This window comes from Zootoca vivipara, chromosome 3, assembly GCF_965207765.1.
Source record: "Zootoca vivipara chromosome 3, rZooViv2.hap1.1, whole genome shotgun sequence".
NCBI lineage: Eukaryota > Metazoa > Chordata > Lepidosauria > Squamata > Lacertidae > Zootoca > Zootoca vivipara.
Genome location: NC_142586.1, coordinates 67142462 through 67169685, shown reverse-complemented (window position 1 = coordinate 67169685; position 27224 = coordinate 67142462). Strand labels below are relative to the sequence as shown.

Below are 27224 nucleotides of genomic sequence, written 5' to 3'. Positions count from 1 at the left end.
ATTACAGTTGAGAAACAGAGAGCGGCAGGAATTGCAGTGAATGCAGACACAGAGAAATCAGCAAATGGAAAGAAATGTGTTAACAGAGCGAGCTGAGAAAAGATATGGCCACTTTCCCATGGAAATTCATGCTGTTTGGTGGGTGCGCCTCTTTATAAAATGGTGAAGTCCCTAGGCCCATGGTTCCCAATGTGGGGCACACGCCCGTCCCACAGGGGGGCAATTCAAGAATGAGTTATTAACAGTTAATGGCCTTTTAAGCTTCCTCCACGTGAATAGTTCACTTTTTGAATAAGAAGAATTATATGTCATTGGGGGGGGGATCAGGATATTAGAGGTGCTTAGGTGGGTCATGGCCAAAAAAAGGTTGGGAGCCACTGCCCTAGACCTTGAACTACTGTATTTAAGTAATAAGCAGCACACTAAGGCAGTCTCAGTCCTGCACATGGTGTCTGGGATGGAAGATAGGGGAAAGTGATCACTATCACAACATGGGTTCTGCAACACCAAGTAATAGCTATGGAACAGAGGTACCTTTATCAGCCTTGGCTGATACACTGACTGTACCTACTACTGGAATAAAGAAACCTATCCATCCATATTTGCAATATAATCCTGGTCATATTTATATAGAAGAAAGTCTCGTTCTGCTCAACTGGGTTTGCTCCCCTGTAAATATGTTTAGGGCTGCAGCCTTCATGACTTTCAGATTGTAAAGCGTGTAATACATTCTACATGAGGCTGCCCCCCAAGATGGTTCAAAAACTTCAGCTATTGCAGAATGCTGATACTTATTTATTAATAAGTATGGAATGTTGTATCACATCTACTTTGAGACATCTGTGCTGTTATTACCTACTAGTCTTTTACCAGTCATCTACCTGGAAAATCAAGTCAGGTTCTGTGTCAAAACCAAAACAGATGCAAGGTTGAAATGGATCCAGAATGATGCCACAGTGCACATCACCAGACTATGGCTAACAGTTGCTATGAGGTCATGGGATTCTCATATTCTCTTTGTTACATAAAGCACACATCATCATAGTGAGGTGGGTCACGCTTTCACAACTCCTACAGTGAGCAGAAATGTAACCAAAGAAAGTTGAAAAGAACCTTGGAATCATGCTAGTATTTATTTTTATTTCTTGCAGTCATTCACTTCAGTTTGATTTTTTAGATTTTCATTAGTTTCATTAGCTCTTCATTTAGCAGGAATTCTGGAACTTGCCTGTCTGATAATTCTGACTAGATCTGTTCTTCCTATGAACAAGCAGCCAGCACAAATAATATGCCTCAATCACCTGTTTTATCATCATTATCATCACCATCACCATTATAATATTTATTTATGTCCCACTTTTTTCTCAGTCCAGGACTCAAGGCGGCATACACAGGTAAAACAGAACAAACTAATAATAATAATAATTTATTATTTGTACCCCGCCCATCCGGCTGGGTTTCCCCAGCCACTCTGGGCGGCTTCCAACAAATATTAAAATACAATGGTCCCTCGACTTACGAACTTAATCCGTTTCGAATGCATATTTGTAGGTCGAAAAGTTCGGAAGTCGAAACGCGGTTACTCATAGGAAAAAAAATATTCGGAAAAATTTGTAAGTCGAAAAAACCGCATGTAAAAATTTGTAAGTCGAAAAAACCGCATGTAAAAATTCATAAGTAAAAAATACTGCATTTAAAGCCACCAACTGTTTCCATTCGGATGTAGGAAAATTCATAAGTGTGTGGCCATTTCTCCCGTTCGTAAGTCGAAACCTACGGGTGTCGAGTAATTCATAAGTCGAGGGAACACTATACATTAAATTGTCAAACATTATAAACTTCCCTAAACAGGGCTGCCTTCAGATGTTTTCTAAATGTCAGGTAGTTATCTCTTTGACATCTGATGGGAGGGCGTTCCACAAGGCGGGCACCACTACCGAGAAGGCCCTCTGCCTGGTTCCCTGTGGCTTTGCTTCTCGCAGTGAGGGAACCACCAGAAGGCCCTCAGCGCTGGACCTCAGTGTCCGGGCTGAACGATGGGGGTGGAGATGCTCCTTCAGGTATACTGGGCTGAGGCCGTTTAGGGCTTTAAAGCTCAGCACCAACACTTGGAATTGTGCTCGGAAACGTACTGGGAGCCAAATGTAGATCTTTCAGGACCAGTGTTACATGGTCTCAGTGGCTGCTCCCAGTCACCAGTCTAGCTGCCGCATTCTGGATTAGTTGGGAGTTTCCGGGTCACCTTCAAAGGTAGCCCCACATAGAGTGCATTGCAGTAGTCCAAGCGGGAGATAACTAGAGCATGCACCACTCTGGGGAGACAGTCCGCGGGCAGATAGGGTCTCAGCCTGCGTACCAGATGGAGCTGGTAGACATTTTGTCCCTAGCCCGCTGGAGATCATCAACCAGTGCAACCAAGGCAGTTTCAGTCCCATGATGAGGCCTGAATCCCGACTGGAAAAGGCAATCATTAAAATGTAACTATATAAAAAAAATAGTATTAAAATAATATAAAAAGATGCATTAAAATACTATGTTTCAGCCTTCCACATGGTGCCCTCCCAATATTTTGCACTACAACTTCCATCAGCACCAGCCAGCATGGGCTATAGTCAGAGATGGCAGTTGTAGTCCAAAACATCTGGAGGGCACCAGGCTAGGAAGGTGCCCTGGACTCTCTGTTAAAAGGGGAGATTATTTATAAAAGGGGTGTCCATATGATTGCTTCCAAGTGTCTTTTCATTCTTGGTGGGGCACAATCTGTCGTCTAGTTTTCTAGGGAGCCGAGGGCGATGAAATGGTTGGTTTGCAAGGGAGGGAAGTCTCAATGTGAATTTGACAAAACACAGGCAGAGCTTATCTTCAAGTGTACTCTGTACATTCTCAAAATGTTTAGCATCGGTCTGTATAACAAAACTTGTGCAGACTGCTTCACAGAGGTATCGAGTGTGCTGTCAAGTCCTGTTGTGTATACAGTTTCAGCTGTTCCAGCCTGAGCTGTGAACAAGGTGTCCGAATGGACCCACCCTACCACAGGGGTGCTCAATTCCTGCCTCTCTTCACTTCTTACATCTAACAGGGGACTGTGGCTCCAACAATCTTAAAATAAATGGTTCTGAGACCACTACTAAAGAAATTCTTCCCGGACTCTGAGACTGGCCGCAACCACCACCTTGTCACTGCGCAGTTCCAGCCTCTGGAGGAAAACACCTATTACATGGATCCATTTTAATTGGCTTTCTTGCCTGAGCTTGACTCAGAAACTGTTCCGTTTGCCCTGATGAATTAGCTACACCAGTATGTGTTGCTAAGATCCACAAATGGAAGTTTGAGTTCCAAGGATATAATGAGACATATGTTGCAGTTGTCTAGTGGAAAGACCCTGCATAACATTCAGAGCTTGACAAAAAGGAAGTCAGGCATATAACTATTGTGATAGGCAGATTTTTCCAAGGCCTATCAGAGATTATGTGTATCGACTAGGAAATGGGCACAATTCTTTCTTCATGGGCAAATTATGTGTACATTTTCCATGATGCCTGATTGTTATGTGCATTAACTACTCAGCTTACATTTTCCTTAACAAATGCATCAGAGCAGATACAATAATGTGTGAGGTGTTTTAAAATGCTGCATGAATCTGAAAACCCTCTTGCTGAAATAATACAATGTTAGTTACAATGTTAAGTTTCAGTTTGTCAACCTCGGGTGGATCTACACCAGGGGTCCCCCCAAACTAAGGCCCGGGGGCCGGATGCGGCCCAATCGCCTTCTAAATCCAGCCCGCGGACAGTCCAGGAATCAGCATGTTTTTACATGAGTAGAATGTGTCCTTTTATTTAAAATGCATCTCTGGGTTATTTGTGGGGCATAGGAATTCGTTCATATTTTTTTTCAAAATATAGTCCGGCCCCCCACAAGGTCTGAGGGACAGTGGACCGGCCCCCTGCTGAAAAAGTTTGCTGACCCCTGATCTACACAGAGGGGAAAAATGCTATAAATAAGTCAGAAATTAGACCCTTATAACAAAAAAAACAAAAAAACAAAAAACCTATGGAAAAACACGTATAAAAATTTCTTGCTCTCTCGCACCTTCTGGTGTTGCATGTTTATAGCACATTCAAATTGTTGTTTCTTTACTAATGTAGCTGAGTCCCTGGTTTTGTTCCTGAACTGGCTCCAAACACTGGTTTACCACATCCACTGCCTCTCTTGCATTGGATGACAGGAACAGGAGTTATGGGTATCAGACGTGTCTTAAGAGTTAAGGCTTATTGTAGCTGTAGAAGGCAATGAAAGGCTACATCACATTTTGCAAACTTCAGCTATATTCCATGTCCCCTAAATTGAAGGCTTATAGGCCCCTGAACAATCGAGTATTAAGCAGCCAGTGAAGAAGAAAAGGAAGATCTTTCCCTGCAAATACTAGTGAACATTATAACACAAATGTCTTTGTCAGACAGGAGATCGTCTTGAAACTTTGCTTCCTCTTTTACAATATTTCAGCGCCTAATAATCACACAAAATGTGTTTCGTGTTAGCAGGTTGAGAAGAGTTACTGGACATACTGATCATCTCATGCTGGAACAGAAAAACAATCTATCTGCCCCTGCTGCTGATGCAGAGAATGAGAACGTCAGCAATGAAGGCAACACGAAGGAAACAATGTTAATCATATGCATTCCAATCTGCATTTTGGGATTAGTTGGAAATGGAATGGTCATTTTGTTTATTCATATGATCAAGAAGAATAAGTTCAATGTGTATGTCATGAATATGGCTATGGGTGATTGTGTTGTCCTTCTCTATCTACTGGGTTATTTTGCGTTATTTGTAGAACCAGCTCGTGTCAATGCACACACTTCACGTTTTCTAGAGATAACATATTTTCTTGGACGCAACTCTGGTTTCTATATATTAACAGCTCTCTGTGCTGAAAGGTATCTGTCGCTTTTTTCCCCTGTCTGGTGTCAACGTCACAGACCAGAGAACTTCTCAGCTATTGTGTCTGCCATTCTGTGGGCCTTCTCGTGCGTAATAGCTTTTGCAGAAGAATTTACATGCTATCGAAGATTCTATGCATTTATGAATGGAGACACTTTCCTTTGTGATACTGCAACTGTATCTGAATTTATCATCGACTTCCTGATTTTTGTGCCCATCATGGTCTTTTGCACTGTGGCCATTTTCATCAAAAAGCAGGGGAAAACACAATCAATGCTCGACAACACGATTGTAGCGACAGTTATTCTGTTTCTAATTTTTGATGGGTCAGCTAGACTTTTGGAATATATAAACTACTGGCATGATGATTTAGTAGAAATGCCACTGTTTACATTCTCTGTGTTATTTGATTCCATATGCAGCAGTATCAACCCTTTTTTATATTTTGCTATTGGATGGTGGGGCAGGCAAAAAGCCCAGGAAACCTTAGATATTTTTGTAGAGAGAGCTTTGAATTATGAAACAAACATAGAACAAGCAACACAAGCAGACCAAGAGAAGACTTGAAAAGAGCCTGGCCTCAGAAACCAAACAACATTATATAAAGAGGAGTGCTGACTTGCATTCCCATCTCCAGAATAAATGAATTACAGATCATTTATCTTGCAGTCACTTCTATTTAACCCACCCAAGACCTACAGCAGAGTCAACTGCATCTTTTATTTGAGCCAGAGGCTACTTGTCCATTTCTGCTATGTCAGGGGTCAAGAACAAGGACATAGGAGGAGAGGTAGACCTGTGGAAGGTTAGAAAATGTTAACCTTACAAAAAAAACTTTGCAGTGTATTGCAGTGATTGGATGACTACAGAATGAGACTGAAATCTCAAATCACAACGTAAACTTCGGCAAAAGCCGGAGTTAGAAAAGAATGATCAGAGGGTAGCCATTACAGAAATATACCCCCTCCCTATCTGCTACTTGACAATGGCCTGCTCTTCCATCTCACTTCCCACATTAGGAACCACACATAGGTTTGGGACTACTAGAGAAATGCAATGTATTTTAATATATTGTAAGTATCGCTTACAGTGATGATGAGGAAGAAAAGGACACACAGCAGACAAAAGTGCTTCCAGTAGATGATTGCTTATGAAGATCCTCCAAGGAAGAATGCCAGCAAAGACCAAGAGGTCACAACACCACAAATTCTGAAAAGAGAGAAGAATATCCAGGAGAACATCAGCCACAACAATCAACATTTTAAGCCCTCCCCGACTCTGTTTTTATATTCACTTTCTCAAGCATGACTTCCAATGTCTATTTTTATACCAAAATTTATACACTGTTTGATTGTAGTAAAACCTTTAAGCGCTTCACAAGAAATATCAAAACCATCAATAAAAAGTGTATATATATATATAGAGAGAGAGAGTGTCCAGGAAATGTACCTTTTCCAGACACCCCTAATCACCTTCTCAGTTTTTGTCTCCCACCTCCTAAAGTACTGAAAATAAAACTGAGCACAGAGTTGCTACATGTATTATACTATATCCAGATCATCCATGCTTTGCAGCAAACTGTTAAGAATAGAAAGGGATTTCTTTCAGTCTCTCTTTCCTCACTTTTGGGTGGGTGGGGAGATATAACTTTTAAAAGCTAAGTTTCATCAAAATGAGATTCCCTATAAAGTTAAGTTTACTTACTGAAGGAAGAAATTCACTTGCGGAGAATGCCTCCAGTGGTGGTATGGGGAAATCTGCACGTTGGGATGAGCTTTATATTCTCTCAAAACCATTCTGACACTGTAAGGATAGTTAAGAAAAGTACAACTTTGACTTACAAAGAAGAAGAATGACCTGATAGCCAAAAATTAGCTTCTGTACCCAAACTGGTGCTGTTTGAAGCTGCAAATCTGTCAACCCAACTGCTGCTTTCACTGGACAATTCCCTCCCAAAAGAGACTCTACCCACCTGCCATTTATTTATGGACAATACATCCTAAACGCACAGTCACTCATCCCTATTCTTGCAATTCTCATGCCCACATGTTGACTGTCTGTCATGAGGGAGGGCAGGCTCCATCTGCATACACACCCTCTTTCTTCCCCTATTTATAGCAAGAAAAAACAAAATGTGGCCTTCTTTTCCCACTTTTGAACCCACAACCAAAGAGGAGGTGCGTGATGGTTTCGTTTACACACTTCTACAACTTTTGGGGAAAATGAAATAAAAACAGATAAAGAGAATACCTCCTGGCCACTCCCAAGATCAACCCCTGTACAAACCCAGGGTAGGGCAATTTGCAATGTCAGCTTTTCCTGTGCTGTCCTGCCCCCCCACTTGAGAGCAAGCAAGCCCTGAGAATATCCTCCTTCAAGCGCTGCTTGAATTTGAAGCAACCATATACCCCTCTATCTGCTGCCGTTTAATAATACAGCAAGGGCGGGCAACCTGTGGCTTTACAGAAACCCATGGGTGCAAATACAAAAATATTTTTTAAAGTCCAATACATATATGTTTTGATCTTGTTAAAAAAAATCTGCAGAAAAGTTTGTATTTTCTCTGCTTTACTGGCAACCCCTCCAAGATGTCTGAGAAACTGCATTAAGCAATTTGAGAGAGAACTACTAGGGAATACTGACAATGTAATTTCTATAATGTATAAAATGTTGTTAGAATGGGAAACAAAAGATGAGCAGGTGAAATCTGTGATGATTCAGTGGGCAAGAGACATTGGTCACAATATTGAAATGGCTGTGTGGGATAAGTTGTGGAATGTTGATTTAAAATTCGTACACTGAAAGAAAATTATATGAAAATGATATCTATCTCCTGGTATTTGTGTTGGAAATGTAAAAAAAAAAAAAGGAAGGTGATTTTTATCATACACAGTAGTCCTGTAAGCAAACAAAAGCCTGGGAAATGATCTACATATAATGAATTGAAGACAATGTTCAAAATAACTTTTAGTAAAACAAAACAAAACCAGCAGCTTTTCTTTTAGGGATAGTGAATACAGAAATTCCAAAGGACCGTAGAAACTTATTTACGTATGCTACAACCGCAGCCAGAATGGTCTTCGCCCAGAGGTGGAAAGAGGATGTTGTTCCAACCAAGTAAGATTAATTTGATGGATTATGCCGAAATGGCAAAATTAACGGGTGTGTTAAGAAACCGGGGGCTGGGGGATTATTAAGGAGTGCAGAATATTTGTGGAATATTTGAAAAATCGTATGCAACTAAGTGCGTTCGTAGGGTTAACTTAAATCAAGCAGTTAAAAGTATTATTAATTGTAGAATAATTAAGAAATGGAGTAAAGTGGAAAGGGCAGTGTTAAAAATTTAAATAAGAGAAGAATCCACAAAAGCGGGGAGGGAAGTTTGATTTGTATTTGTATTGGAAGTATGACATTGTAAGATTTGTATTTGTACATTTTTGAAAACTGAAAATACGTGCACACTGGATTCCCCATCTTCCGAAGGGTATCATTGTGTTTCTTGCACCCTCGGATTTGCAAGCATTTCAGATACCCAACAGCATACATGGGTGTGGCTATTGATCAGAGTATAAGCATATACTTTCGCTGCTGTATGAGGATCAGTTAAGTAAAATTGAATCCAGATGTTTTGGAATGAGACACTGTCTGGTCCAACATATATCAGAGAAAACTGGCAGAATAACAACTGCTAAGGTAGAGAGAAGGTGGTTTTTTATTACATACTTTTTAAAATTATTGGAGAGTAAGAGAAACTGGTTCCTCTTTAGCCGTCGCACATCGAATCTGCAGAAGATTTTAAACTCCCGATAGATCTGCTCTTCATCAACCCCAGGCCATCCTCGCACATTAATGATAAGGCGTGGTGGAAGCTTTATAGGGTCATCCATACCGGAAAAATTCTAAGGAAAGAATTAAGTTAACCCTTTAGCTACTGAGGGCACCAAGAGGAAGATTCACAAAAGGTTCCAAGTATTATGAAACATTTCAATAAACTATGCCAAACACAACACACACACAAACAGCGTGGTGGATAAGAATTGGTGGTTTAACATGAATGCTTAACGTCAGGTTTTTGTGGTTATTTTTTTTAAAAAAAATCAGTCACATTGAACACCCCCTAAATAGTTCTTGTTATTTGTTTGTGGTTTGGGCACCCTGGGGTTACGGCTCTGGGAGGGTGGAAGGGGCAAGTCCACTCACCCTCATTGGTTGTTGCAGCCAGGCCCTGGACCTCGCAAGGGATCACACTACAAAGAACTGTTAGCTAGGTTGAGGAAGGGAAGAGCCAAATATGTTGTAGACTGACTTTTTGGGAATACAAGTCATTTTATTGTTTGTTGGTGTCCTCAGTGGCTAGGAGTGCCTTTTACAAACAGCTTTTACTGTTCCTGGATTGGGATAGCTTGACCATGGTTGCCCATGCTTTGACAACCTCATGGTTGGATTACTGCAATTTGTTCTATGTGGGGCTACCCTTCAGAGGCTGCATCTGGGGCAGAACCCAGTGGCTAGGGGCAAACTACTGCCAACCTATAATGCCTTGCTTGCAGGTAGGGTTGCCAGACTCAATGGAGGACAGGACTTCTGTGCCTTTAATTGCCCTGCTCTCTTTTGAGTCTGGAAACCTTAAAGAGAAACCAGCAGACCCTTTGCTTGGAAATTAAACAAAGGGTCTGCTGGTACAGGATCCTGGTACAGGATCAGGTTTAAGGTGCTGGTTTTGACCTTTAAAGCCCTATGCGGCTTGGGACCCTCATACCTACGGGACCACCTCTCCTGGTATGCCCCGCAGAGGACCTTAAGGTCCACAAACAACAATATTCTGGAGATCCCGAGCCATAAGGTGGCTAGATTGGCCTCAACTAGGGCCAGGGCCTTTTCAGTATTGGCCCCAACTTGGTGGAACGCTCTTTCACAGGAGACCAGGGCCATGCGGGATTTGTCATCTTTCCGCAGGGCCTGCAAGACAGAGCTGTTCCGCCTGGCCTTTGGGTTGGACTTAGTCTGACCCCTGTGTTTTCCTCCCTCATGGCTGGATTTATAGACTACTTAAAATGAGACTGCATTTTAAATTTTAATATTGTATTTTAATCTGTATTTTAATTAATTGTTTTCTTTGCTTTTATGTCTTATTGTAATTTTATTGGTGTTAGCCGCCCTGAGCCTGGTTTTGACTGGGGAGGGCGGGGTATAAATAAAATTTTATTATTATTATTATTATTATTATTATTATTATTATTATTATTACAACAACGCAGTCACACAATTTTTGCCCCAGCTTCAATATCAAGAATTATGAACAGGATAAACAGTGTATTATTGTGAAAATTATGAATATTTGTATTGTCTGTCAGATGACACGGACATATGTTATCTTTCCTCATCATGAAGAAATACTGTGCTGTCTAGCTTCTGGAAGGTTTGGGGCACTTTAATAAAATGAGCTTACTTTGTGTCCTTGCATGTGCCCACATGTAACATACATGTAAAATCCTTTGTTTCCTAATTGCTTTTCTCAGTGAATCAAATTCAATACAACAGGGGTAGCTAGCATGGCATGCTCCAGATGTTGACTATGACTCCCATTATTCCTGACCACTGGTCAGGTACATGGAGGCAACACATCTGGAGGGTCCACCTTTTAGCATCACTCTTTGCCTCATCTTCCATTCTCTAACACCCCAGGCTTCAGCCACGCAAAGTACAAAACTATCTCCAAAAAGACAGAGCTCACAAGAGCTCCTCCTCCCTGCTCCTATTCCATCTGAGCTTGTGGGGATGTTACAAGTTTCTCTTGGCAACTGGCTAACTGGAATCTTTTCACATTTCATACTCACTATTTTCCGAACACCAGCTCGGATAACGTTCACTTGATTCACATATGCAGCCAATACATCAAGGTACTGAGAAAATGAGGGAGTAGTCCTTGTTGGATCACTAAATTAAGGAAAAGCAGCAAATCTTTTTTAAAAAAAAGTTATGTGGGGAATGATATACTGTACTAGAACAACTTAGGAATGCCAAGATTGCGCATATATATATATATATAACTATTTTTCTTAGAAAAGGGTAATGTCTCTTCTACTACCTGCCTCTGAGCAATTCCCTCCGCCCATAATGCAAATTGAAACTAGAGTACCATCACACAACACATTCCAATGTTATGAAATACAATAAATTCTTTAATTTTTTATATTTCAAGGAACTCCATGCTAAAGTAAAACAGTTCCTCAATTTGACCCCTTTCCACTGCTACCTGGTCCCTTAGAACAGGCTTCCTCAGCCTCTGCCCTCCAGATGTTCAATTCCCATCATCCCTGAGCACTGGTCCTGCTAGCTAAGGATCATGGGAGTTGTAGGCCAAAAACATCTGGAGGGCCGAGGTTGAGGAAGCCTGCCTTAGAACGTCTTTAAAGCCCCTCAGGAGCTTGGTATGATAACTGGGATTTTTTTTTAAGGGATATTTTACACATTAAGAGAATACTGATATTTACTTTGGGGGTCTTAAGGGTGCGTGATGACAGTTTCTAAGGTCTGTTGCTGACAGGCCCTGTCTATAAATATTAAAATCACCTTTCAGAACCTGTCACCTAGCAGCTACTACTAAATACAGTCATAAGAAAAAGAAAGTGCACCCTCATTGAATTCTGTGGTTTTACATATCAGGACATAATAGCGATCATTATTAGGTAAATACAACCCCAAATTAGGTAAATACGACCCCAGATGAACAACAACACAGCATATTACACTGTGTCATTATTTAACAAAAATAAAACCAAAATGGAGAAAAACTAAGTACAGTATACCCTTACTGCTTCCATAGGAATTAATAGGATAAGTAGTGGACAGGGGTTGCTAATCAAATGCCCTTGCTTAATTGATCACCAGCAAGTTTGCCCGGCTCTAGAAAAGCCAAAGATTCAGCAGTTTGCTGGTCTGGAGCATTCAGGTGTGTTTTAACACAATGCCAAGGAGGAAAGACGACACAATGCTCTTAGAAAAGCAAGTGCTGCCACCCATGAAACTGCGAAGGGTTCTAAGGCCACCTCCAACCAATTTTAAGTCCACCATTCTACAGTGAGAAAGATTATTCAGAGCGGGAAACATTCAAGCTATTTACTTACCAAGAGTTCTAGTTACAGGTAGGTAGCCGTGTTGGTCTCACGTAGTCGAAACAAAATAAAAAAATTCCTTCCAGCAGCACCTTAGAGACCAACTAAGTTTGTCATTGGTATGAGCTTTTGTGTGCATGCACGCTTCTTCAGATACAAAGAAATGTGCATGCACACGAAAGTTCATACCAATAACAAACTTAGTTGGTCTCTAAGGTGCTGCTGGAAGGATTTTTTTTTATTTTGTTACTTACCAAGACATTCTGTCAAGAAGCAAATGGGCTACTTTCAGAAGAACTGGAAAAATAAATAATTCCATTGTTACATCTAACAACTTATAAATGATAAAACTGCAAAATTGGGGTGGAGAGGGGAGACTCCTAGAAAAGCTTTTTGATGTTCAAAAATAGGAATTAGATTGTTCTGAGAGTTGATTAAATAAGACATCAATTTTTTAGGCCTTCAAAACTTTACTAAAAAAGACTTAGGAGGGGATTCAGCGTCCCCCTCTTCCAGTTGGCCTGTTTGCACAAGGACTCCACAATGCCTCCTCCTTGCACTGTTCTGAGGGTTCTCCCAAACCAATTTTGAGGGATGTAGGGGAACACATGGGGGGTGGGGGGAGAGTCCCACTGTGCAAGCAGAAATCCTTGCAAGGTACCGGTACCTATTTAGCTTCATGAAACTAAAAGCAGCAATAACTCTTGGCTGGTTATGTAAATGTCACCCCTGCAGCTTCTACTTGCCTCTATAAAGGACTGAGGCGACCACCTCCTGGAAGAAGAACCGCTAGCTACCTAAGCCTGCTTAAAACCAATAAAGCAGAAACGAAGAAGACCTCCTTGTAGAGCTTCAAAGAGAAAAGCACATTGGCTTGATTTGGTCTCATGGGGGGAGGGGGGGCACAAATCACTGTATTTTATACTCTAGGTACTTATCACTACTAAAAGGAAACAAAAGCCTATACTTCACTCAGCACATGAATGTTACGGAATACTTCAAAAAGGAAAAACTGCACATAAAGAGCTTTTCCAGCTCTGCTCATGCTGATTTCCCCCCCACCCCCACTCTTTGCTATGAAAAGAGAAAGAAAAGGATAGGAGTTATGATCACAATTATATTTGGCTGCACCTGAGGGAGAGGACAGGCTGCAAAGCACACTCCACGGGGTCAGCTGGGACAAACTACTACCGTATTCCACTGAGAGAGGTAAACCACCTCTCCCAGTGAAATGACCACTTCTCCCCAGTGGCCATTCTAGATGGTCAATATTAGCTATGAATGATTGGTAGGTTTTTTTTCTTCTTCTTGCTTTTCTTTTCCTTCTCCATTTCTTTTGTGTCATATCCATTTGATTGTAAGCCTGTAGGCAGTGGCTGCTTATTTATATATATATATATATATATATATATATATATATATATATATATATACACACACACACACACATATATATATATATATATATATATATACATACACACACACACACCTCTGCACAGTGCCTAAATTGTTAGAAACTTTAAAATAAGAATAAATATGTCATTCAAGAAGAACGTGAAGTTTTGCTCTGAAACCCTCTGTCACAAATGTTCACATCCAAAAAGAGGTTTGTAATAATAATAATCTGGCTGTACAGTTTCTTTATTAACACAGTAGACAGACTGCCCCATATGTTGAACTAGCACAATGCCGATGGAAGGGGGTATATTTTAGACATTAAAAATTACACCCGTACCTGATCCGCAGAGAAATGCATCATAGGCCGCCTCGTGCGGAGACTCCTTTGTAGCTGAAAGGTTTCCAACAAAACAGAAAAGGTAACATCTCCCCAGACAGTCTACAATGATTTGACCCAAAACATGCCTCACCCACAGACAACCTATCGCGTTTCTCTTCGTTTTATGTTGCCGTTTTCCTCCCACCTCTAAGAATCTAGATCAGGCATCCCCAAACTTCAGCCCTCCAGATGTTTTGGACTACAATTCCCATCTTTCCCGACCACTGGTCCTGTTAGCTAGGGATCATGGGAGTTGCAGGCCAAAACATCTGGAGGGTCGCAGTTTGGGGGTGCCTGATCTAGAGCATGGCAGTCTCTACAATGATTCTGAAGCAATATCATCAGATCCCATCATTAAGTTGCAATCACATCCCACTTGAGTTTGGTCTGGCAGTAGAAGTAGTATCATGCAAAGCCTGTCGGAGGTTCATCGCTGATTTTGGCCTTGCAGAATGCCTTAAGCTTCTATTTCCCCAGTGTTGTGGACTGCAGTAGTAGGTAGGGAACAAGAGCAGAAGGAACAGTTTGGTGCATGTGTGTTTGTTGAGTGTATTTCACGTAACCACAGGTTTGATGTTGTTTTGCAAGGGGTAGAAATGCAAAGCTATGTGCCTCACAATCCTGTTCAAAGCTCCTTGTGACTTTGCTGTGATGAAAGCAATTGAAAACATATCAATCGTAGTACTTATTAAGGTTAATGACTACATGCCAAGAATTTGTTTCCATAGCCAGACATACCGTATCTGAGGCAGTCGCTTGCATGAAAGATCTCTGGACAAGGCTGGTTTGTGGGATTCATGTCACTGCTGAAAGGTATCAATTGTCAAGCTTTCAGTTCTTAAGAAGAGCCCTGCTGGATCAGACCCAAGTCCAGCATCCTGTTCTATCAGTGGCCAACCAAATGCCCATGGGAAGCCTGCAAATACAACCTGAATGGAATAGCAACTGGTATTCAAAGGTATATTACTTCCAACAATGGAAAAAGAATATAGCCATTGTGCCTATTTATATGAAAGTTATTGTATGTCCTCCTTGTCTTGTCTTTCTAGTTAAATAGAAAGACTGGGCTGTCTTTTTCTTTTAGAAGAGGCAAAGGGTGTTCAAATTCTTTTTAAAAAACCATTTGTGGTCAGATAGGTGTTAATCACTGTGCAGTGCAAAACATATTCAAAACTGGAAGGCAACAATTTAATTTTTCTCCTATCCAGGTGTTAAGTCCCTTCCCCAATCTGTAATTATACTCCCCATGGTCTTAAATTCTGCAGACCAGTTGTCCATTCACTGATTCTTAATGTTACCCTGAGATCTACAGCCTATGAGGGCCACTTCACGCAGAAGATACAGGACTACTGGGCAAACAATGTATAATTTCTTCAGAGATATTTGACAGAAGAACAGATATTAAGCTGATCATGGGGTCAACATCTGCAGGACATGACCGCCACCCCCACCCCCCCAAAAAAATCCTGATTGAATTCTAGAACAACTTGTTGTGTTTCTTTTTCAGACAGGCAAACTTAGTGATAAAACCAATGGCGACACACACACACACAAATAAAATGGCTCACCTGTTCAGTACTTTATAAACCTCCAAAAGATTATCAGCTTGAGGAAACTGGAACTCCTGTTTAAAAGGAAGAATTTAGAAAAGCTTTCTGGTGGCATTGAAAGAGCTGGAGGTTCACAAAGTAACAATGGATTGCACTGCATAGGACATCAACTACTCTAGTGCAACATGTCTGTTCTTGAAGCTTCTTATACCATTGTTTGTCTTCTAAGGCCCTGACCCCTCCAACATCATTAAACTCATGAAGATACAGGATTACTGCACATTTACTGAACAACTGGAATAGAGCTTCACTGTGGGTCAGTCAATTCAGCCACTTCGAAATGTTCTGTATGCCATTTCATGCAACTCGGATACACACAGGTAGAAATCTTAGCAGCAGCCATACCAGGATTGTAACATACAACATGCCCTTAGGAATAGAACACCAAAGCCGTAACCCACGACTAGAAACTGTTGTGCTATCACCTTCTCATTCACACACTGACTCAAAAGGCAAGGTTTCCACTTGTTTGGCCATACAGTTTCAGCACCTCCTCCAGCCCCCAATCATTAAGCCTATCATGTTGTTCCCAAGGCATCCAAGTATACAAGCTTGGGAATGCCAACCACATCAAAGAAAATCTGTCAAGTCCCATAATGCACCCTTCCCCTAAAGCCCTGCTGAATGTGACAATTACAACCACTCTAATAATAATAATGATAATAATAAATTATTTATATCCTGCCTATCTGGCTGGGTTTCCCCAGCCACTCTGGGCGGCTCCCAACAGAATATTAAAAACACAAGACCATTTAGGGCTTTAAAAGTCAGCACCAACACTGTGAATTGTCCTGTCTACAGCACACATTTTGCCTTCATGTGGGATGACATGACGAGTCACAATCCCAACAACGGGATGACACTAAGAACTATCAAGTACTACTAATACGGATCGCTGCTCCACTTCTGGGAAGAAACAGTGGGCGACAGACAGAAGTTGTCACTGCTCTTTGGAAAGGAGACAAAAATTGAGTTTCCTTGCTCATTTTCTGAACATATAGAACTGTCAGGCTTTAAATTATTCTAGGCCAGTCTTGTCTACTCTGACCGGCAGTGGCCCACCAATGTTTTAAGCAAAAGGCATTTCTTAGCTGTAGCCAAGATCCTTTGCTGAGGACTGAACCTGGGACATTGACACAGTGAGAGAGGGGCAAGAGGAGAGGCAATATTGAGCATCAGCAGCCAATGAGAGTTACCTTCCAGGTGGCCTTTACTATGTTCTTTGTGTCCATGACAACAGGAAACAAGGCATGTATGTTCTTTTTAAATTCCTCGTAGTTTTCTTTAAAAAAAAACAATGAGAGAGAAGATGGCGATGTTTGCTTGTTAATGAACAACTAAGCTGCTGACAATAGCTTGACCAATAACCAGAAATAGATCAGTTCCTAAAGCAGAGGTAAGGATCAGAAGCAAGGATCCTACTGGGGGAAGGATACAAAAGTCTCTTTTTTGATTGAAGCTGGAAGTGGCATTACCAGGGAGGGGCTTGTAAAAGTTCTCATGCAGATGCAGAAGATCCATCAGCATATTGTGTCCCACCAGTGGCTGCAGAGAGAAAAGGTAAGATTGTCAAAAACACAGCACTGCTGAACAGTGGTTAATGGGAATATGTTTATACTAGGCCCTTTAAGAAAGCAAATGCAATTTACAAAATAAAGGCCTAGTGATGCTTAGTTATTGAGCTTATCACAGATCACCAGCCGAATTTCAATGGCTCTGGTCATTTCATATATAAAAATTCAGCTATCACTAGGCCAGTACAATTTTAATTGATAACACCTGTATAAGTATACCTTCATATGGATATACATATTCTGTTAAGCTTTTCAAAAGTTATTTTGAATTTTCTACTACTGTGACTTTACATCTGAATTGTTATTATTATTATTTTTTAATTTAAAAAACCTAAAGAAAGTGGGATCTACCTTCTTTGCTTTAACTAGTGTGTGGAAAAGGTTGGTGAAACCCCTTGCAGAGAACAGAATTCGCTCTCTCCGACAAGAATCGTAAGAAGTATTTTCCAGCTGCCAGCGATGCTGTGGACTTATCTTCTTCACCATCAACTGAAGCAAGACAGGACAGAAACCGTACGTTGGCATGCGTGCGCTTTGTGCACCACCTATGCATCAGCCCACATGCATAAACTGCTGAGATTTCATCACACCACCCTGGCCTCTGACTGCCAATTATAACTGTTGTATAAATGTATTTTGGTCCATAGCAGTCAAACCAGCCACAGTTGGTCAACTGAGGCTTTCTGTGCCTCCAGTGACAAAGCTGGATCCAGAAGCACCCTCCAAACCACAGATTTGCTGCTTCAGACAAAGTACAAACCAGGCATCCCCAAACTGCGGCCCTCCAGATGTTTTGGCCTACAACGCCCATGATCCCTAGCTAACAGGACCAGTGGTCAGGGATGATGGGAATTGTAGTCCAAAACATCTGGAGGGCCGAAGTTTGGGGATGCCTGGTACAAACCCTTCCACAGCAGGAAACTGACCAATTTCTCAGACACAGGTACGACTCACTCAGAGTGCCTCTGTCTTGCCAGGATTCAAACTCAACTTGTTATTCCTCATCTATTTCACTACTGCATCCAGGCAATGGCCATGGGATCGCACAGCCCCTCTTGATTCAGATGTTATGGAGAAATTGAACTGAGTGTTGGAATCCTCCTCTTGTCCACTCCCAATGCCTTCATATAGTTATTAAATAGCACTGGATATAAAATACTCCCTATGGCACCCCATAGCATAGTCGTCAGGGGGGTGAAAGGCACTCTTTCCAAGGCTACTCTCTGGACTCAGTCCTGAAGGTAGGATTGGAACCACTGAAATACACTGTCCCCAATTCTCATTCCCCAGAGCAGATCAAGATATAGAATAAAGGTCTCGCTCCCCCTGTCCTGCTCTCTGAAGCCAGATTGGAATGAGTCCAAATAATGAACAGATGTGCCATAAATGGCTAACAGGGAGGCAGCCTAGTAAAGTATAACAGAGCCAATTTTGTGTTCTGCCTCCAGTGACCTAAGGACCTTTATTTAGAAAGGGCTTTTTCAGTGATGGCTCCGACCTGGTGGAATGCTCTGTCACGCGAGACTAGGGCCCTGCAGGACTTGATCTCCTTCCACAGGGCCTGTAAGACAGAGCTATTCCGCCTGGCCTTCAATTTGAATTAGCCTGATCCTCCATTCCCTTTTCTATGAAGAAACCCTTCTGGGACCCCACATTTAAACTCTTCCCTGGTCTCCTTGCTGGCCCTACCAGGACTAACTCGGCCAGTTAGCCCTGGCGATCACTTGATGTTTACTAAACTGGGTCCCCCCCCCAAAAAAAATGACCCTGATTTTTTTTGAATTTTATTGGCATGGATGCTACATTTATGTTGTATTTTATGCTGTTTTTAAGCTGTTTTTGAGTCACTTTTAATAAATGTTTATATTTGCTGTTAGTCACCCTGAGCCCGGTTTTCAAATCGGGAAGGGTGGGGTATGAATAAAAAGTTGTTATTTATTATTAATTATTATTATTATTATTATTATTATTATTATTATTATTATTATTATTATTATTATTACCTCAGGAAAAATACTAGCCAAATTGTTTTTACACACTCCTGCCAAAAGTTTAGAAGAATTCTCAAAGATCTATATATGGGAACCTGCACAATGGTAGAGAAAAGATGTCTGTATTCCTGGGACTTGGATGCCATGAATGCATCAGTTCCATTTTAAACACGACAATATGAAACTCACTTCTTGACCTTCTAAAGGAATCGTCCAAATATCTTGAATAGCTCGTCTTAGAATCAGCTGTATTTCAAACACCTGGAAGCCTATGAGAAGAAGCAAAAACATGAACAGCATGATATAGCTTCATTGTCCTTCACAAACACTCAGACGACTGAATTAGAAAAATGGTACAGCATTTTAAGATTGCATTTAAGAAGCAGTTCCCTGCACTGATTTCACTACTGTCCAAGTCTATATCCAATTAAGTTGTTACAAGCAGCAAGACACACTCACACACAGGATCAGGCATTCGGGCTGCTTTTATCTCTCAATTCACCACTGTACTATTTCAAAATGCAGATTGCAGGGAGAGTATGAATTGTGAGATTCCACTCTCAACGCATATGTTTTAAACTCTCCCTACCTGTTGAAAGAGAGCATTCCAGAGAGCAGTGTTCTAATCCTGCTTAAACTTCCATCTCAAGGCTAGTTTTCTATGGCAAGCAAGGAAGGTTTTGGGTGTTCTCTGATGTATGCAGTCACATCACCTGCATCTTGCAGTGGTTCTCCTAGAATCCCATGTTTTTCTGGAACATGTTGAGAGTAGTATATACTGAATATCATTTTCAGGAGAGTTGGGGGCATGGAGGGAAAGGATACCACCCTTGCAAGGGATACTATCAAGTCCAATTTATTTTCATATCCATTTTCTGTTAAGTGTGGTATACTTGATTGATTGATTGAAGCTGCATCCCCCCAAAATTCTCATCAGCGAAGGTGCCAGGTCTTACAGTAGTGCTTCCCCACCACCACAGAATTTTAAAAAATGGTACATAGCCTTACGTCCAGACTCACAAATAACAGGTACAGTGATAACAAAACAAGGTTCTATTTCTCCAATGGGTGAGAGGAAAAGATACAAAAATTCAAGGTGTGGGGCAAGGAGCAAGTAACAAATTTGGTCAAGGGCTGTGGGACACAAAATCAAAAGCGCCTAAGCTTAGGCCCCCTACCATATATATCGCGCAGTACCATAGAATCTTTCACTTCTGCTGATGACACCCAGCAAGTTACTTCATCAATCACTTTTTTCAGCTTGTTCTTTTCAAAGGCACTGGAGATAGAAGAGCAAGGCAGCTGTATGAAACTTGTGAGCCAGTTTGAACCTGGACTTACCAGAACACTCCGCAGACCTCACAGAAAGATCAGTTTTACCTGTGGACCATCCAGCTCCCGGGCAAAAGTTGTTGCTGAAGTTTCTTCTCTTGTGCTTCATTCATGTATGGGATTCCATCTTTAAGAAACTTGGGAGTGGGAGAGGAAGGAGGATAAAAGTTACACCTCAGAAAGTTTCTGTGTTAAGGAATATGGATGCCAGAACTATCACCTCTGCTCATTTGACCACACCAATCCTGTAAGTGGCTGAACTCCAGTATTAATTTAAAAACTCAAGTGCTTTAAAATTTTCAAGCGCAACAAAGCTCCAGTTGCCAGATGGAATGACCCCTCCCTCCTCCCACACATGCTGTTTGGGGGGTGTTCCAACCCACTCAGACTGACCCAATTTCAGGAGGCATGGGAGGTGCATGTGGGGAGAAGAGGGAAACCCTGTTGTGCAAGTAGACGTAACAGTACTTAAATGGCAAAACAAGTAAAAAAAAAAAATCCACATTTTGTTTGCCTAGTCTATTTGTAACAGAAAACATACCTTGTTGTAGTCAAAACCATAGTGAGACAAGAACTGAATGCTAGATGTTTGGAAACAGACCTCAGAATCCATTTGGCCAAATGTCATGGGAAGGAGAAAAAAGTTATAGGAATGAACCACATACCTGCAAAGAAAGCAGAATGAGTAACAAGATTTCTGCCGGGGAAGGGCTGAAAGGCAGCATTTTTATCCCGTGATCACCAGGTAAATATAACCATTGACAAGAAAACACTATACGTACTTGGATTTTTCATTGGAAAATATTGACAAACCTGAAAGAAAAATGTAAAATGTTATCACACAAAACAGGCACCTGGCACACAGTGCCATTTTGATCACAAATGTGTGTTCCTCTCTATTCCTTGGCTAAAGCTATGATAGAACCATTTACCTATTAGTAAGGATACCACCTATCTAGTCATTGACTGATTCCTAGAAGAGCCACAATCCCCCAAAATACCTAGAGAAAGAGACACCTCTGCTTCAGTAACACTGAACAAACAATGCAGGAAACTGAGTATTCCTCTAAAACAGAGATGGGGAAACTTTTTCTGGCCAACAGGCCACATCATTATCTCTTCACCCCTTGGTGGGCCCCACTTGGCAGAGCTGTCTGCCTGTCAGTCGAATGACTTCATGGTAACATCAATTGATGCTGTGCTTTGCAGCCCCAATTATCATGACTTCAAAGTGCAGCGCTGGTCTGTTTAAAAGCCCTTTGGAAACAGCTTCATGCCTTGCTCAAGGAGGGAGAAGAGGTAATCTGGACTTAAGACCATTTCAATCTCCCACTAAAACCCAAAACAAGGCAACCACAAGCATTCCCACCCAAATCCTGAATGTCCCTCAGTCTCTCACTCATACTACATGTACAGGATTTACATTTGAGTTTAGCAACTCAAAAAGAACTCACCAAGCTGACTCACTGTAAATTGCTGGACGCTCTTTCTGGCTTTTTGATAGCGCTCAGCCGGTGAATCAAAGAGGCTGGGAGGGGAGGAAAAAAACCATAAAATACTTCCATGTTGTGTATGCACCTTTATAGTACTCCTGAACAAATCATCTGAAAATATGTATGGTTAGACAAACTTACCTGTGCTGATTACTGGGTGGAAAGGTAGAATGCAAACCTGTGAACTCCATGTCAATGCCTGCAAAATACAAAGGACAAATTGAACACAGCAAAGGGCACCAAACTAAACCATTTGCCTTCCCTGCTACTAGTAAATAGAATGTGAGCATTTTTGTAATTTTATATTCTGCTGGTTCCATCAATGCTCTCAAATCCTTTGGACAAGACACCAGTCCACTATGTTTGGTTGATTTTAAGAAGTTTCATCAGAACTGTAACTTTTTTTTAACAATAAATCTTTTGGAATTTAGTTTTACCTTGATTGTTAGTCATGGCACAACACTAATGACCAGCTGCAAATACTCACTTTTCCTGACCCAGTTTTGTTCCCGGAAGTCCAGGTAGCCAACAGCACCTTTTATCAGCTTTGGCTGGTACAAAAACTCCTGCCAGTCCTGGAATCAGATACCTGAACTATTGTGGACAAGCTACTGGTCCTTTCAAGACTGCAATGCACTTTACCGGTATGTGGGGCTTCCCTTGTGCTTGCTTCAGAAACTGCAGTAAATGCAAAATTCTACATTGTGATTGCCAACAAGAGTGAGATTTTGTCAGTATATTATAGCTCTCCTCAAAGCTCTACACTAGCTGCTGATTTGTTACATGGTCCAATTCAAGGTGTTACTATTAACATATAAAGCCCTCAGCAACTTGAGAACTGTTTACAGTACTTGAAGGATCACCTTATTCCAACCTCTTCAACCTGCAGAACTGGGACTTTTAACAAACACCACATAAGACCTCTTTAAAATAGGGGTTGCTCTTTTAAAGTAGCCAAACCTACACTCTGCATTCCCTGCACTTTAATCTATGTAGGTGCCATTTTTGTACTGTTTGTGATCCCTACTAAAGCGTTTTGCTTAGGAAATCCTATCCAGACATGCAATTTTATTATGTGCATTTGTGTGGTTTTATTATGTATATTTGTTTTTTAACTGTTGATTTAATCATATTTTGATAAATTTCAGTACATCTACTTATTGTTGTTTTTTAAGTTTGATTTTATTAGGTACAGTATTCTGTTTTCCTTTCATGTACGTAAACCGCTTTGAGACCTTTTTGATTAAGCCGTACATAAATATTGATGTGTGTTTGTTTTGTTATTTTGACCAGAGCAGGGAGGGAATCAGCACCTCCTCAGCTCCTCAATACTAAGAAAAATAAAAGATTTTACACTCCGAACAAGATGACCCCATGCAGCTGAAAGAGAAGTGACTGACTGAGGTGCCAGGGTGCCTCCAAAGTTGCCAGATTCATAATGATCAGAGCGATCCACCTCCCTTGGGATCTTGGAGCAGGTTTGCTAATTTGTTTTTAAAGCCACCTATCCTCTCAACTCTCTTTCAATAACAGTTGGGAGCTCACCCCAGCCACTCCTGCTACTCTGAAGCAGCCGGCAGCGTTGAAGAGATCTGCACACACTGACCTTGCTTTCCCCTTCCCCAATGAATTCTGGGGACTTAACATTGCACAAGCAGCAGTGAACATTCTGCTGAGGGATCCACTGGCTCTCCTTCCAGAACTAAAATTCCCACTATGCTTGCAACGATTGCCGTTATATTAGTTTAAAGACACTAATCCTGGAGAGGGTGGGCGGGTTCCCATTGAGTTCAGTGGGGTTTGCTTCCATGCAAGCACGTCGCGGCTTGGACTGGGGCAGATCTGCCCAGGGGACCCCTTCCTTCTCCTCCTCCTCCCCGTTACCACAGCTCGATCAACTAAGCCCAACGCCAGCCGAGGGCCACTGGGAGATGCCCACCCCGACTTCGCGGGGATAGCTTCCCACCACCACCAGCAGCATCTCCCTCACCGACAAAGTCGCAGCGGAGGATGAGCTCCTGCAGCTCCGGCAACTTCTCCTCAAACTCCCCGGCTCCCACATCCATCCCGCTTCCAGGCACACACGCGGATCGCGACTATTCCCGCCCCACAAGAAGAGCCGGGAGGAAGCCACGCCCACCGCCTGGAAACAACGAGGAGCGGCGTGAATTGCCGAGGCTAAGCGGATACGAGCCTTTGCTTCTGCCTCCCTTGAGCTTTTAAAGGCGGTCGACTCATGGGCTGCCCCCTCCTCAGATCCACATAAACTATGCCAGATGCCTAACCCCTCCCCCCCACGAAGGCTTGCTCCTCGCATTGGGGGTGTTTTTACCCGTGATTTCCCCCAAAAGGCTCAACAACCTATTATTATTATTATTATTATTATTATTACTGTATTATTATCCCCAGCCACTCTGGGCGGCTTACAGCAGTGTTTTTCAACCACTGTTCCGCGGCACACTAGTGTGCTGCGAGATGTTGCCTGGTGTGCCGTGGGAAAAATTCGATTTATATATAGTCAATATAGGCACAGAGTTAATTTTTTAAACATTTTCTAATGGTGTGTGCCTCGTGATTTTTTTCATGAAACAAGTGTGCCTTTGCCCAAAAAAAGGTTGAAAAACACTGGCTTACAGCACATATAAAACATAAGCATAGTAAAACATCAAACATTGAAAACTTCCCTAAACGGCTGCCTTCTGATATCTTCTAAAAGTTGAGTAGTTGTTTATCTCGTCAACACCTGATAATCTTAGGCTAAGATAATTATGTCTATTTCATTGTTTTCCAACATTTGGTATCAAATATTTCCATGCAGTAGGGCTATATAGGCAGCCGCAAAATTGTGCTGGTGTTGTGACTATTCTCTGTTTTTATAGTTGTCCATGCAACAATTTACTTCACAATAGCAGACACCATCTGCAGTGAGAAAATTGGCTAGGCTATATTTTAAACAGGGGCACCCACAGGAAATAATAATAACAGCCTTCCTCAACCTGATGCCCACCTGCTATTTTTTATAATAAGAATAATGATTATTATTAATAATAATTTATATCCTGCCCATCTGGCTGGGTTTCCCCAGCCACTCTGGTCGGCTTCCAACAAAATACTAAAAATACAATAAAGCATCAAACAATAAAAACTTCCCTGAACAGGGCTGCCTGCAGATGTCTTCTAAAAGTCAGATAGTTGTTTATTTCCTTGACATTTGATAGGAGGGCATTTCACAGGGAGAGTGCCACTACCAAGAAGGCCCTCTGCCTAGTTGTGTGTAACTTCACTTCTCGCAGTGAGGGAACTGCCAGAAGGCCCTCGGAGGAGGACTTCAGTGTCCAGACTGAAAGATAGGGGTGGAGACGCTCCTATAAAAGATATTGGGCTGTATCTAATGTTGCACTAGCAAGGTTCCACTGGTGCAGTAGCACTTAGGTTTCCTTTCTTCCTCTCCTTAAAAAAACTGCCCCTCCCAACAAAAATCCATGGGTTGCCTCACCCATCATTTCCCACAAAACCCCTTTTCTCCTCGAACACCCGCTTTCTTCCCAAATAGGGCTGGAGTGACTTTTAACACCGGCGTAGTCAGCTGGAAAAACAAGCAACTGAAGCTTTCCCTCATACCTCTTGATATGGGAAATGGCATTTGACTTATTTGTGTCACACGGTGGCTAAATGTACAGGAAGTCATCCTTGGCAGTAATGGACAGCAAGTCTCTTTAGTGCAAATGGCATGTTTAAATGCAAATGAGATCAACTATAATCCTATTGTTAGCCTAACTTCTCCCAATTGACTTTCAGCTGTAAGGGTGACCATGGGGCCTACTTGATTGTGGTACAGAAGCTATTGTCACAGTAGGGCGACTCAGTAGCGGAGCTTCATGCTCTGGCATGGGGGGGGGAGAGCAGACAGGGGTGGGGCTGGTGTGTGTCCTGGGGCCATGGCACACTGCCTGCAGGGCCTTTGCGCTCCTCCCCCCACACTCCTCTTCCTCCGCCAGTGGGGTGACTGAAACCAGTGCAAATGAATAGGGCAAATCTGAACCGCTGCTGTCACAGGCCCTCATTCTATATTTAAACTGTAGTCCCAGAGACAAGTTGCACCCGTGAGATTTTCTTGTCAAAGTGGGTATAAAGCTTATCACAACAAACACAACATAACTGTCCAGGGGTCCTTTACCTTTAGTAGTTAAGTCCAGTCAAACTAGACTAGGAGGTACAGCGCGCATCTCGCTTCAGGCCGAGGAAGCCAGCGTTTGTCAGCACACAACTTTTTGCGTCATGTGGCCAGCATGATTAACAACTTCTGCCACAATGGGACACTGTGACGAGTGCCAGAGCGCATGGAAACACCGTTTACCTTCCCACTGCAGGGGTACTTTTTATCTACTTGCACTACTTGAACAGAACTATTCCTGTGCTGAAACAATCCAGATTGGCCAGGCTGTTCATCTTGCTGAATAGTTTTGTGGCAAGAATAGCTGCAGACTACTAAACTGTACATGCAGTAAAAGGTAAAGGGACCCCTGACCATTAGGTCCAGTCGTGACCGACTCTGGGGTTGTGACGCGTATCTTGTGTTATTGGCCGAGGGAGCCAGCGTACAGCTTCCAGGTCATGTGGCCAGAATGACTAAGCCGTTTCTGGCGAACCAGAGCAGCGCACGAAAACGCCGTTTACCTTCCCGACGGAGCGGTACCTATTTATCTACTTGCACTTTGACATGCTCTCGAACTGCTAGGTAGGCAGGAGCTGGGACTGAGCAATGGGAGCTCACCCCATCGTGGGGATTCGAACCAGCGACCTTCTGATTGGCAAGCCCTAGGCTCTGTGGTTTAACCCACAGCGCTACCCGTGTCCTATACATGCAGTAGTAGCAAACAATAGCTTTTTTCACTGTTACCACAAGCTAATTAATTTCTGTTCTGTTTAATCTCTCTCTGATTCTTTTTATATGGGGGTAGTTTTTATATGCCTGTTGTCTTTGTCCATTGAGTTTTCTTGGCAGGGATACTGGAGTGGCTTGCCAGTTCCTTCTCCAGGTGGACCACGTTTAGTCAAAACTCTCCACTATGACCTGTCCATCTTGGGTGTCCCTGCATGTCATAGCTCATAGCTTCTCTGAGTTGTTCAAGCCCCTTCGCCACAACAAGGCAGTGATCCATGAAAAAGCTATGGTTTTCCCAGTAGTGATGTATGGAAGTGAGAGCTGGACCATAAAGGCTGATCACCAAAGAATTGATGCTTTTGAATTATGGTGCTGGAGGAGACTCTTGAGAATCCCATGGACTGCAAGAAGATCAAACCTATCCATTCTGAAGGAAATCAGCCCCGAGTGCTCACTGGAAGGACAGATCGTGAAGCTGAGGCTCCAATACTTTGGCCACC

At 42.1% G+C, this 27224-nt stretch overlaps 2 protein-coding genes across 4 annotated transcripts; one reads left to right on the top strand and one right to left on the bottom strand.

Moving 5' to 3' along the window:
* Window positions 1-4578: 4578 nt before the first annotated feature.
* Window positions 4579-5511, top strand: LOC118082740 (proto-oncogene Mas-like). The gene has a single exon (XM_035110571.2). The coding sequence runs from the start codon at window positions 4579-4581 to the stop codon at window positions 5509-5511; it is 933 nt and encodes a 310-aa protein (XP_034966462.2).
* Window positions 5512-5919: 408 nt separating this feature from the next.
* Window positions 5920-23928, bottom strand: PNLDC1 (PARN like ribonuclease domain containing exonuclease 1). 3 transcript variants are annotated; one of them, XM_088666297.1, is made up of 19 exons: window positions 23830-23928; window positions 21981-22038; window positions 21801-21874; window positions 21129-21159; window positions 20888-21011; window positions 20395-20483; window positions 20193-20293; window positions 19204-19283; window positions 17375-17512; window positions 16925-16994; window positions 16646-16731; window positions 15408-15463; window positions 14578-14645; window positions 13798-13851; window positions 12314-12356; window positions 10782-10881; window positions 8668-8843; window positions 6666-6747; window positions 5920-6153 (listed from the first exon to the last, which is right to left on the bottom strand). In XM_088666297.1, exons 1-19 carry the CDS (start codon window positions 23903-23905, stop codon window positions 5920-5922), a joined length of 1740 nt encoding a protein of 579 aa, XP_088522423.1. In that variant the 5' UTR covers window positions 23906-23928. The 3 variants fall into 3 exon arrangements, with proteins under 3 accessions (XP_088522423.1, XP_034966631.3, XP_088522422.1); XM_035110740.3 differs by having other exon boundaries at window positions 5978-6153; window positions 6649-6747; XM_088666296.1 differs by lacking the exon at window positions 23830-23928 and having other exon boundaries at window positions 5978-6153; window positions 6649-6747; window positions 21981-22220.
* Window positions 23929-27224: the final 3296 nt, after the last annotated feature.

Bases quoted from the DNA above. Each gene is read 5' to 3' on its own strand.
- LOC118082740 (XM_035110571.2), top strand. From the start codon at position 4,579: ATGCTGGAACAGAAAAACAATCTATCTGCCCCTGCTGCTGATGCAGAG.
- PNLDC1 (XM_088666297.1), bottom strand. From the start codon at position 23,905: ATGGATGTGGGAGCCGGGGAGTTTGAGGAGAAGTTGCCGGAGCTGCAG. The intron at 13,852-14,577 runs GTATGTCTGGCT...GAAACCTTTCAG, and splicing joins AAGCGACTGCCTCAGATACG to CTACAAAGGAGTCTCCGCAC. The intron at 6,154-6,665 runs GTGAATTTCTTC...CTCTCTTTTCAG, and splicing joins ACTGGAGGCATTCTCCGCAA to AATTTGTGGTGTTGTGACCT.